Below are 12103 nucleotides of genomic sequence, written 5' to 3' on the forward strand. Positions count from 1 at the left end.
TACCTCGCGATAATACCAAAGGAATGTCGTTATTCTGTAATCGAATGAAGTACGTTACTAATGTGCTGCCTGTAAGGCAGGAGCAATTCGTTAATGTAGATTGTATATTTCAAAGAGTGCAATTAAAACGTTTAAGAAATTAGGGCGAGTCACAGTATTGCTCTTGCGAAATGCAAAACTGTGAATGGCCTTGTGACGTAAATAAAACAACAATCGTTTAAATGAATATCATTTTTTGGTTAAACTTACAAAATGACCACAATTAACAAGAATAAATATTTATTTAGTTTAATAACAATTGCAGTAAAATAATCGTTCTATTTCAATTATTGCCATTTCAGAAAGAACTATCAGTCTTTGTTATGAAATTTTATAGTTCGACATGGGTACTCGATGAATACTGGTATGCTATTTTTCTACACGGTATACTATTTCAATTGGTACATATTAAAACGTATCCTTGATACGCGGGAACCATTTTAACCCTTTCGTTACGAGCGCCAGATATAGATGGCGTCCACTCGATGGCCTTTGAAGATTTGTTTAATTTGTTTTATAAAATCTTTTTCCACCTTTGTCAGAATGTTACAACAAAGCTCAGAAAGAATTCTATTTTCTAACGAATTGACTGATTCGGATAATGAAAATCAAAATCATTTTACTTTACACGAGAAAAGAAGAATCATATGCTATACTTCAGAATCAGAAGCAGAGACGATTGAAGAATATAATGACACAGTTACTGCGATATATGGACGTCAAAAACATTTATCCCTAAAATACATAAGTTTGCGTCAGAAGATTCAGGAATTAAAGGAAACATTAGATCAGCAAAAATCTTAGATTACTTTCAGTTTTTCGTTCCTGAAGAGTTTGTACAATTGATTGCAAATGAAACAAATCAGTATTGGTCTCGAAAAAATAATAACATAAACGATACAGAAGTAACAGTAAAAGTAATAACTAGAGACCGCTATTTCAAATTATTAAGGAAGCTACATTTCACCCATATAATCTCGGTCCTACTAATGATCGTTTGTACAAAATACGGAACGTCATTGATATGTTACGAAAAACATTTAATCGATCATTTCAATCTTACCAACGGTTAATGGCCTTCAAACAGTACACCCCGTCAAAAAGAAATAGACTTGGTATAAAATTCTTTATTCTCAGTGATTGTCAGACAGAATTTGTATAGGAGTTAACTGTTTATGCCGGATCATCTACCATGATGGATAGCGAAAATAAGTATATTGGAAAATCGGGAGCAATAGTTGAAGCACTGAAGCCCTATCTAAGAAAGAGCCATACTCTTTATGTAGATAATTGGTATTTAAGTCCAGTTTTATTTAATTTGCTAGATAATAATTGTACAAATGAGTGCGGAACCGTAAAGAAAAGGCAAAAAGGAATGCCAAAGATTAATGATAGATTAAAAAGGGAAGATGCAACCCCTCGTTCATCCAATAATTTATTAGTCATAATCAGGCACGGAGGAAAAAGAGTTATCCAAATACCTGTATGCGTATTGGACCATAATAACTCAATGGGCACAGTGGATAAAGCTGACATGGTTATAAGCACTGTGAACTCTACACGCAAATCTTTGAAATGGTACCGCAAATTTTTCTTCCATTTGTTAGACATTTGCGTGTGGAATGCTTATTGCCTTTACAAACACAAAATGAAAGAACCCATATCTATGGCACAATTTCAGTTGCAATTAATTAGAGAAATACTGGGAAAGTATGATCAAAGTACAAATCATCAACGTCGAACAAGCAATAATCATCCACCGAAGTAGAAGGCGCATTGTTTGCAGTGCAAATGACAAAAGACGCGAATCTAAGTATGAATGTAAAAGTTGTAATGTGGGTTTGTGTGTCGATTCTTGTTTTAAAATTTATCATTCTGAATTAAATTACTGAGAATTTTAATTTGATATATTAATTACCTGAAATTGTATTTTTATTTACAATAATTGCAAAATCTCCAAATATGTTGTTATGTGACACTTAAAGAAGTGTACATAGCGGAGAATGACAAGGTAGCGTTGAAAGACATAAGTGCGAACACCAGTCTGCCGACGTGCACACGTTTTGGACCCCGTTCAATGGCGTTATTGCTGTAACGAAAGGGTTAAGGACCGTACTCCCGATGAAACGTATCGACACTACTACGTCCTTTGTCGTAGACTAGCATGTAAGAAAAACTATTTGGTGCAATACCTAGGTTAGAACGTAGATACCCTTCTTGATTTAACTATTCGTTGTAAAAATTGTTTTACATACTTCTCCAAATAAAATAACATGTCGTTTATAAGAATGTAAGGTATTCAACCTGATGCTTGAGACATGATTAGACATTTCATGGCACTGAAGATAATTCTATCTGCATTCTTCTGTATCTTTCTGCTTCTTCTTTGCTAACTGACGGGATCAATTCGTGCGCGGCTTTAAAAAAGTCCTCAAATTCTACAACAACATGTTCGTTTAATTTAATTTTGTTAGAATTATCTTGATAATTATTTAAAACTCTACGTGCAGCGTTTAACCATGCATTTGAACAAACGGCATACAAATCAGCACCAGTTGTGTGATCGGGTAATTGATATATTAACTTTTCTAATTCTTCACCATTCTTGTGAAGTTTAAATTTACGAGTAAGTGCCTTTAACACATTAAGTTGTGAATCACGATCAGAATGAATCCCTACGTATAATAATTTATCAAATCGACCAGGTCTAAGGAGAGCAGGATCGATGAGATCTGGCCTATTTGTAGCTCCTATAATGAATATGCTGCTAGAAGAATCAAGACCATCCATTTCGGCAAGCAATTGGGAAACCACACGATCCATTACACCCCCGCTATCACCACTTTGCCCACGATTAGGCGCTAATGAATCCAGTTCGTCGAAAAATACTATACATGGTGCCGCAGCTCTTGCCCGTTCAAACACTACGACATTGCATTTTTTTACTTTAAGATATATTTTTATTCTAAGATATTCTAATATGTATCTTCATTATCTTACCTTGTCTAACATTTTTCTCGCTTTGACCGACATACATATTTAACACCTCGGGACCTTTAACCGATAAAAAATGAAGTTGATACTCTGTCGCTACAGCCTTAGCGAGAAGAGTTTTTCCGGTTCCTGGAGGTCCATATAGGAGAAGTCCAGATTGGCCAAATCCTAGAGCGTTCATCAAAGGTAACTGAATTCGACGCATTATTTCTTGTTTTAGATTCACTAAACCACCTATATCTTTCCAATAAACTTTTGGTACTCGTGGTGCACCTTTACAATCTGTATATATTGATTGCATATATTCTGTAAATGAAATTAAACAGATTAAACTGATATAGCATAAACAATAATTTTTATAGATTTAAAATTTTACCATAAGCTCTATCAAAATCTTCTTGTAAAAGCGTTAACGATATTAAGTCTTTATTATTATCTTTGCATTGAAATTTTACAGCATTTAATACTAGTGCCGATAAATCTGAATACCTAAAATCGGAACATATCCCGGAAATTTTTGATAAATTTACTTGATGATCAAGATTTCGTTTTCTTAGCAACCACAAAATTAAATTTATTCTTTCATTTTGATCTAGATGTTCCAGGTGAATCGTCTCGATAAAAATTCTGTTTAATTCTGCTGGTATATCAGGCTCAATTGTGGTAGCTATTATAATAATTGGATACTTCAAACGTTTATTATATAACAAATTTATTTCGTTTGTAAAAGTTGATACAACTCTTTCATCTTTCTGACCTTCCGAATTTCTTCCAAATACCTACAAGTATTACTTTAGAATGTTTATAAATAAATTAGAAAGCTTATCTTCAAAATACCTCTATATTATTTAAACATAATATACATGGCACAGATTGTTCGGCATTATGTAATACAATACGTAGTTTAGCCTCTGTTTGTGCTGATGTCAAAGCTTGAACTTCAGCAAAATCTGTATTAAGAAAGTTTAAACCTATTTTTTCAGCCAAAGTTTGAATTAATTTACGTTTATTTGAACCTTGTGAACCCTTAATGAGAAATATTGGCTTTATATCTAACTGAATATCTGTAAAAGTATAAAACATTAAATATTTAATTTATACTATTTAAATAGTTCAGATGATTTATATTATTTTAAGAGTTTGATATTTAAATATTGATCTTTACCATGTTTAATGAATGGAAGAATGCAATGTTCTAAGTATTTCAAGGGTGTTATTAAACTTGGTGGATATGACTCCTCATATTTCTTTCTAATTTTATTAGAGTTAAAATGTTTTTGAGGTAAATAACTATGTACATTTGGTTCCTGAATAAGTGTTGTTATTCCATGTAAAATGTAAGAAATATTACGAGCTGTACAATTTCTATTATTATCAATAATAATAGAATTAACTTTAAAATATATTATAGACATTAAAGGATTAATATGTAAATACATTTGATCTAATATATATTCCTTTATATTAATGCCAAATAAGTCATTTTTTCTTAAGAATCTAGGTTTAGAGAAATAATTTTCTAATAGGGTACTTATTAAATTATCTGTCGTCTCATATGGATTAGAAATCATAGAAATTCTGGCCTCTGTAGCAAAACTAATTGTGTCATCCTTTGCTGGTACTGAAAAGGAAGATCAGAGAAATTATACTTGTATCAATCCTCTTAATTTATTATTTATCCATTCCACTTTTTCTTTTTTGTGATACTCACATAAAAAACATTTATCGATGGTACAATGCAATGCATTTTCTATATTACATTTCATAGTATCTGATATATATATAACATTTATATCACTATCGTTCAAAGGTATTACTAATATTTTATATTTTTTTATAGATACTGTAGAACATATATAAAACCAAGTTGGTGTAGAAATTTGTAAATATTCTATATTTGCTAGTAAACAAGTATTATAGTCTATATAATAATTTCTCACATCATAAAAATGTTTTGTTAAATATTTGAAAGCAATGTCTGACTGAATGTTCCACTTAAATTTTGTATCAATTAATACTTTTAATTTAAAAAGCGTGTATTGTACAAATGTATAAAAAAGTACAAAATTGAAGTTATACTTCATTAATATTTTTGTTAATTTACGTAGAAAATTTATATAAAAATATAATGAATTCATATTGCATTTGTGTTTTAATTAAATTTGAATATACTGAAAAATAAAGAAATAATCAATTTTTATACGATGAAATAAGAATTAGAGTCGTTTAATAGGAATAATTGCAGTATGAAGATATAGTAAATTTTGTATTATATACGCAGCACAAAAGAATATTTATTTTAAATAATACATATTAATAAATAAAATGTTTAACAACATTTCATGAAGATTTAATAAATATTCCCATCAATCATAAAAAAGAAAAAAAAAGATCATTGGCATACCAATTTTGGACCAATCTGCCAAGTTACTATAGAAACAGTGACGAAGTGGAGGTTCGAAGATTATGCGAGATCCCTCTGTAACAGCTGTCCTATTGGTAATTTTCAATAGGGATTTGTGTGAAAACTATATTAAGCACGGTGAATCTCTCGTCGCATCGGCTCTCAATTCTTTCGTATAGTACGTCGAATTAAAATTCGTGATCAGCGAGACGTAACTCTTGCATCATTTGAAGCACAGTATAGCAGAAGACAGTGAAAAACCGTTGGTGACCGTAGCCGTTAAGTGGAAAACTAACCTAACCTAGAGTGATAGCGTCCTTATTGGAGTTATCAAGACTAGATTTATTTAAATTTGAAGGTCCGCCGATATTCGAAGAATATTATGCAAAGTTTTAGTACGTGTGAAAGGTTAAGTGCTTCCTGAAAAAACGTCGTTTATAGTTTTTTTTACCATTTCATAGTTTAGATTGTTTGCATTACGTTTAACTAAATACATTTTGAAATATTTACGGGTTTGAGTTCCCTTCGATATTTCTGCATTTTCGCACATTCTAATAAATTATGATCATTAGTGTATTGTATTGTGACACAACGAATACTAAGTCATTTAAAGTTTAGCATATAGTTTTATTGGACCCACTTTTGAGTATAGTTTGAAATACCTTTACAACATACATTTAAATGATAGTTCCATTAACTCTGCTATTTCAGTATTTTCCTCTTTTTAGAACATAAAATAGTTTAATTAAGAAACTATAGAATTAAGAATGGACCCTGCAACAGTTATAGCTCTTTGCAAAGAAAATATTCAACCATTACGTTATGGACGAAATGCTGTACAATTGGGAACTGCATTACGAGCACAGGAAGATACAGATGCTCAACAAATACTTTTACAAGAAAAGCAGTAAGTTCAACAATAATTAATGTTTTTATAATAATGTAACTATTTTTTTTTATAATGAAGTTTTTATTCATATAATAGCTTATTACATTCAAAACTAATAAATTTCATTTTATTTTTATTAGAATGTATGAAGAAGCAATTAAAAATTATGAAGGAGATGATCCCTTAGAAAGTTGGTATGAGTATATACTTTGGGTAGAACAAAGTTATCCAAAAAATGGACATGAGTCACATGTTGGAAAACTTCTGCAACAATGTCTAGCTATATTTGAAAAAGAGATCAAATATCATCAAGATCGCAGATATATACGACTTTGGATTAATTATGTAGGATATTTAAAATGTATTTTGCATCTAAAAGAAAATGTCTCTTTTGTTATCTTATAGAATAAACATTTGGTTGCAGATAAGTATGCAAAAAAACCCATTAGAGTTATACCAACTTTTGCATAACAATGGAATTGGGACTATGGTTGCAGATATGTACAGAGCATGGGCTTTTGAATTGGAACAAATAGAAGATTATAAACGTGCTGATGAAGTTTATTTAATGGGCTTATCTGCTTTAGCAGAACCACAAGATGAATTAGACTATGCTCACAAGTATTAATCGCAAAACTTTCCATTGATAACAGAATTAATAGTAATATGAATTTTTTGCATTGTAGGAACTTCCAACTTGCGGTTGCGCGTAAAACATTAGGACGTACGGATGATCGTAACGAAACATCACTTTTTGAACAACGACAGGCTTTTAGTTCTTTAAGAGCAATAAAATCTGGTAAAAGAGTTGGCAGTGTTCGTACTGGACATCGAGTACGTGAACACTTTCCCGGGACTGTTCCGCAAATTTCATCGACAATACATCATAACAGACCAAATTCCAGGATACAGATATACCAGGTATATAAATATTTGGTAAATTATTCGAAGTACATAACACAAAAATACTCCAAGATATTTTTATAGGATGACCTATTGGGTGAAATGAAAGGTTCAAGTATATTAGATTATGTTCCAGTAGAAGATACAATACATAAAGAAAATACTATTAAACCCGGCCCATGGAATAGCGGAAATAAACGATGCCCATTAATAACATCTGCTATAAAGTCCTCCTTTAAAGGTATAATTCAATTTATAACAGAATAATATTTATGTTTATACATTATATTATATTTTCATGTTACTTAAATTATAGTTCATGAGGATCAACCAGATGATTTCGACACGAATAATCTACGATTATTTCCGAACCATACCTATTTTTTTGATGGTAGCAAATACCCTGAGTATCTAACTGTGCCTGTATTTGTACCAGATCCTCCAAATCCAAATATTATATTAAGGCCACATTATCCCAAAGAATTAGTTTATGCTAATAATATGGATCAAAGTATGGAGGAAGTAAGAGCCCAATTATATTTACAAAGGTAACATATCTTTAATAATGATTATTTAAACGATAAAAATTTTTCACGTAATTGTAATTACTATTTTGTAGAGCACAAACTCTAGAAAAAAGGCGCGACGTAGTATCAGATATAATAGAGACTAGCCATCAAGTTCAGCATAAAAATTTTGAATCTGAACATCAGAGACACGATATATCTTTACAAGAATTACAAAGACAGAGGAGAGAGTTTGAACAACAAGAATTAACAGAGAGACAAAGGAAAATGGAGCAGCAACGCAGGGAAGCGGAACAGCTTGAGTTGGATAGACAGAGACTTCAGGCTGAGCAACAAGAGTTGCAAAGACAGCAATATGAGGCTGAAAACCAAGCTTTGGAAACACAAAGGCGTGAAGCAGAACAACGTGAATTAGAACGATTGGAAGCCGAAAGAATCGAAGCTGAAAGAATCGAAGCTGAGAGACTCGAAGCGCAGAGAATGGAAGCAGAATTAAATTCGCAACGAAAATTACAATCGAGTTTTATGCATCAGCATCATACCTCATCGTTGAACACCGACCCCGAAGAACATTTACTCGGACAGAGTCTTACGGTTAATACGAAAGAAGCAATGTCAGTCGTACAAGATATGTGGCGCTCTCCTGAACCAGTACCTTCAACTCCTAATTTTCGTACCCCCATGACACCTAGGATTCCAGATTCCAAGACTAAATCATCTTTTGACATACATATGGATAGTTCAATGACACAGCAGGCAATGTCAAGTAGTAAACATCATTCGGGATATAATGTACAACCTTATAATGACCAAGAAAATCACCAAAATTATACGGCTCATCAAAGTTACTCTAATCAAGAACATCAAACCTCTTATGGAAATCCTGGGTTACATAACACATACCAATATCAAATGCAGGTATAGTACAAAGTATAAATAAAAGAAATTTTATATATGTAAGAAATTTTCGTATTAATTCTTAAAATAATTGATTACAGCAACATCACGAGCAACAAGTACAACAACCTCATTCTCGACCTCATCATTCACATCACCAACAATTAATTCAAGCACATCAGCAGCCTCATGTAATTTCCCATCATCATACTCTTCCCCATGTGCCGCATTTGCAGTCTCATAGCCAAATTCAGCATCATCAGTCTCATCCTCAACAACATCAACCACCACATAATCAACATCTACATCATCAGCCACATCAAGCGCATCAACATATACAACATATTCAGCAAGTTTATGGCAATATGATGCCAAATGACGTAGCTTATCAGCAGTATCCATCACAATTAGAATCTACATTATTGCAGCAAAATATAGAACCTCAGAAACAACTCCATTATCCTCCATATAATGAACCGGACATCGAAACCAGCAAACCATACAGAATGCCACCTGAATTACCGTATATAAAGTCTCCAGGAATGAATCGTAGAGATATTAAGTATCTTGAAAGTGCCGAAGATAAAGAGAATGCTATCGTCGTTGATTATAATGGACCAGTAGAAGAAAATATGACGCCAAAGCCAGCTGAAAATAATTTATATATTGACGAAAGTCTTGGTATCACTCCGTTGACGGGAAACAATGATACATGTTTCACGGAAGCATTTAGTACACAATTAACGAGTTCTACACCTATGACTAATCATTTTAGACAATCTTATAAAGTAGTAGAAGGAAGTTCACAATATCCAAATCAGTGTGCTGCATCTCAACCGTATGCGACTTTTTAATCACATACTTAATTAACATGAAACTTTAATTTATATTTATTTTACATTTTATTTACAGCAGTACGGAAACACCTAATGGTGAAACTGAAGAGAAGTTGAGTGTCATATTAGAATCCACTAGAGAATATATTTCAAGTAGTTCTGGCAGTAGTACCCATACGAGAAATACTGTGTTGGGTTTTACATTAACAAAAGAAGATCTGGTTCCTATAAAAGAACAGAGTACTAGTATAGGTATATTAATTAAATATACTCAAATTTTCGTTATTGTAACATTACATAAAGAAAGATTTTTTATTTAATAAGGTGAAGAAGATGAAACAAAAGATATCACGGTTTCTGCGAACCAACCTTATGAGCAAAAGCTTCAAGCCCAAATTCAAGCTGTGCATGCTCAAAGTCCGCGTACAGTGCAACGTAACGTGGATCAAATTACTTCTGAAATTAAGAAGAATTGCGATCTACGAAAATCAATTAACTTTAAGTTTAACGAAATAGAACAACAAGAAAAAGTTGATTCAATGGAATGTGAAGAGCATCATGAACCAATGGAAGAAACAGAAGAAGAAAGTTTTCAATTACCTTCAGGAAATATAAATCCTTTTGATAGAAATTTAATAGCTGGTCTTTTAAAGAAAATTAAATTCCCCCAGCCACATCATGCAGAGGGATATGTGAGATTAAATATTAACTTAAATAAGCTTGTGCCTTCTACTATGATTACGCTTGGTCAGTGTATTTTGATGTAGAAACATATCATTGTAGATGCAAATTATTTTTCCTTCGTCTCAGTACTTATTACTTTATTTCATATGTCTAGGTACTGAAGCGTACGATTTGGGTAAGTGCCTTGGAAAGGGAACGTACGGTACAGTATTCAAAGCAGTGAACCTGCAAACAGGTCAAACAGTTGCCCTAAAAACTCAAAAACCTGCTTGGGTTTGGGAGTTCTATATCACTAGGGAAATAAAAAGTCGTCTTACTAATCCACATATGGTAAAATATTTTTACATTTATTATGTTTATAAATTAACAAATCCATGATTTTTGTAATAATAATAATAATATCTATTTTTCAGTTACGCGGATTTATGGATGTCTCAATGGCATATGTGGCAAATAATAGTAGTGTACTAGTTTCAGAATATTCTAGATTTGGAACATTATTAGCAGTAACAAATCAAATAAAAATTGCCACGGGTAAACCGTTATTAGAGCACTTGGCTATATTTTTCACGATTGAAATATTGCAAATTGTGGAATATTTACACAAATGTCAAATTATACACGGAGATATTAAACCAGATAATTTTCTCTTAATGCGTTTGTACGTATTTCATATTTATAATATATTTATAATATATTTTGTAAATTAAATTTAAATAATTATATTATATTTATGAATGTTATAATTTATAGACCAACAGAAGATGTAAGGCCAACAATACAGTTAATAGATTTTGGATGTAGTATAGATATGAGTCTTTTGCCGGAAAAAACGACATTTACTACAATCATCAAAACAGAAGATTTTACATGTATTGAAATGCAAACTGGAAAACCATGGACATACCAAACTGATTTGTATTGTTTAGCTGCAACAAGTCATTGCTTACTATTTGGTAATTATATGAGAGTTTCAAATATTGGTGGTCGCTGTTTTATCACATCGAAAATACCAAGGTATTTATATTTAAGTAAAGATATTTTATAATTATGAAACTATAAAGAGTAAAATTCATTAAAAATTTATTGAAAAAATGTAGGTATGCTAAGAAAGCAGCGTGGGAGCAGTTCTTCACAGAATTATTAAATGTTGAATCTTGCGATAAAATGCCAGATTTATCAAAATTGCGCAATATGATGGAGGAAACATTAGCGCAGATGACTGACGCGCAACAGAAATTTAGAAATTTTGTCAATATTTTAAACAAACGATAACACTTACTGAATATATTGTATCAAACGTTGTGTCCCAATGTGTGCACATATTTAGTAAAGAACCAGCATTTATTAAGAAAAATTAATGTTACTATGCTATTTATTATCAAAGTTAATACTATGGTGATATATGTAATACACGGTTAATAATACGTAAAATGCACTTCATGGCCTGCTTCGTGGAGGCTTTAATGAACTATATTGCTTGCACATAATCAATTATATTAAAAATACTAAATATTTCATTAAATAAAAGAAAAGAAGAGAAACTTTCCAAACTGAAGATATTACAGACATTTTATGCTCCATAAGTTATAAAAATGTCTTTCAAGATACCTCGTGACGCAGTACCTGGATGTTAGCATCTGTCACGTAAATTATGTAAAGGCAGATTTGTATAATAAAGTTGAGTAAAAACAAAACTTTGAGAAAAACGAATATGTAAAAAAATAAATATTTATAATACAATGCGCGTGAGATAAATGCGGGTTGTTTAACTACAATGTTTTATAATTACAAGCGAAAAAAATTGTACTGACATATTATCAAGTACACCATGCAAGCTTGCATACTTTACCTAGGTAATATGTATGTAGTGTTTATATCATATATATGAAATAAAATAAATTTCTGTTCTACAGATATCAAATTTCTT

The 12103-nt window shown here is 31.6% G+C and overlaps 3 protein-coding genes across 4 annotated transcripts; 2 read left to right on the forward strand and 1 right to left on the reverse strand.

Moving 5' to 3' along the window:
- Positions 1–1221: 1221 nt before the first annotated feature.
- On the forward strand, positions 1222–1826 carry LOC108546565 (piggyBac transposable element-derived protein 4-like). Its single transcript, XM_017898729.1, has one exon. The coding sequence runs from the start codon at positions 1232–1234 to the stop codon at positions 1805–1807; it is 576 nt and encodes a 191-aa protein (XP_017754218.1). The 5' UTR covers positions 1222–1231; the 3' UTR covers positions 1808–1826.
- Positions 1827–2336: 510 nt separating this feature from the next.
- Positions 2337–5171, reverse strand: Pex6 (peroxisomal biogenesis factor 6). Its single transcript, XM_017898728.1, has 6 exons — positions 4745–5171; positions 4199–4654; positions 3871–4097; positions 3410–3812; positions 3040–3339; positions 2337–2963 (listed from the first exon to the last, which is right to left on the reverse strand). The coding sequence occupies exons 1-6, from the start codon at positions 5169–5171 to the stop codon at positions 2371–2373; spliced, it is 2406 nt and encodes an 801-aa protein (XP_017754217.1). The 3' UTR covers positions 2337–2370.
- A 287-nt stretch (positions 5172–5458) lies between these two features.
- Positions 5459–11963, forward strand: LOC108546562 (uncharacterized). 2 transcript variants are annotated; one of them, XM_017898726.1, is made up of 15 exons: positions 5459–5795; positions 6166–6344; positions 6467–6671; positions 6751–6947; positions 7013–7247; positions 7314–7470; positions 7546–7777; positions 7849–8674; positions 8755–9491; positions 9566–9741; positions 9814–10236; positions 10328–10503; positions 10587–10834; positions 10927–11190; positions 11274–11963. In XM_017898726.1, exons 2-15 carry the CDS (start codon positions 6205–6207, stop codon positions 11446–11448), a joined length of 4191 nt encoding a protein of 1396 aa, XP_017754215.1. In that variant the 5' UTR covers positions 5459–5795; positions 6166–6204; the 3' UTR covers positions 11449–11963. The 2 variants fall into 2 exon arrangements, with proteins under 2 accessions (XP_017754215.1, XP_017754216.1); XM_017898727.1 differs by having other exon boundaries at positions 9569–9741.
- The last annotated feature ends 140 nt before the right edge of the window (positions 11964–12103 follow it).

This window comes from Eufriesea mexicana, unplaced genomic scaffold, assembly GCF_001483705.2.
Source record: "Eufriesea mexicana isolate 0111107269 unplaced genomic scaffold, ASM148370v2 scaffold654, whole genome shotgun sequence".
Lineage (NCBI taxonomy): Eukaryota > Metazoa > Arthropoda > Insecta > Hymenoptera > Apidae > Eufriesea > Eufriesea mexicana.

What these genes read in the sequence shown, in the direction of transcription:
- LOC108546565 (XM_017898729.1), top strand. Translation starts at nt 1,232, where the DNA reads ATGATGGATAGCGAAAATAAGTATATTGGAAAATCGGGAGCAATAGTT.
- Pex6 (XM_017898728.1), bottom strand. Translation starts at nt 5,171, where the DNA reads ATGAATTCATTATATTTTTATATAAATTTTCTACGTAAATTAACAAAA. An exon ending in TATGTTTAAATAATATAGAG is followed by an intron (nt 3,813 to 3,870) that starts GTATTTTGAAGA and finishes TAATACTTGTAG; the next exon opens with GTATTTGGAAGAAATTCGGA. An exon ending in AGATTTTGATAGAGCTTATG is followed by an intron (nt 3,340 to 3,409) that starts GTAAAATTTTAA and finishes TTTCATTTACAG; the next exon opens with AATATATGCAATCAATATAT.
- LOC108546562 (XM_017898726.1), top strand. Translation starts at nt 6,205, where the DNA reads ATGGACCCTGCAACAGTTATAGCTCTTTGCAAAGAAAATATTCAACCA. An exon ending in CAGTGTGCTGCATCTCAACC is followed by an intron (nt 9,492 to 9,565) that starts GTATGCGACTTT and finishes TTTTATTTACAG; the next exon opens with CAGTACGGAAACACCTAATG. An exon ending in AATTTTCTCTTAATGCGTTT is followed by an intron (nt 10,835 to 10,926) that starts GTACGTATTTCA and finishes TATAATTTATAG; the next exon opens with ACCAACAGAAGATGTAAGGC.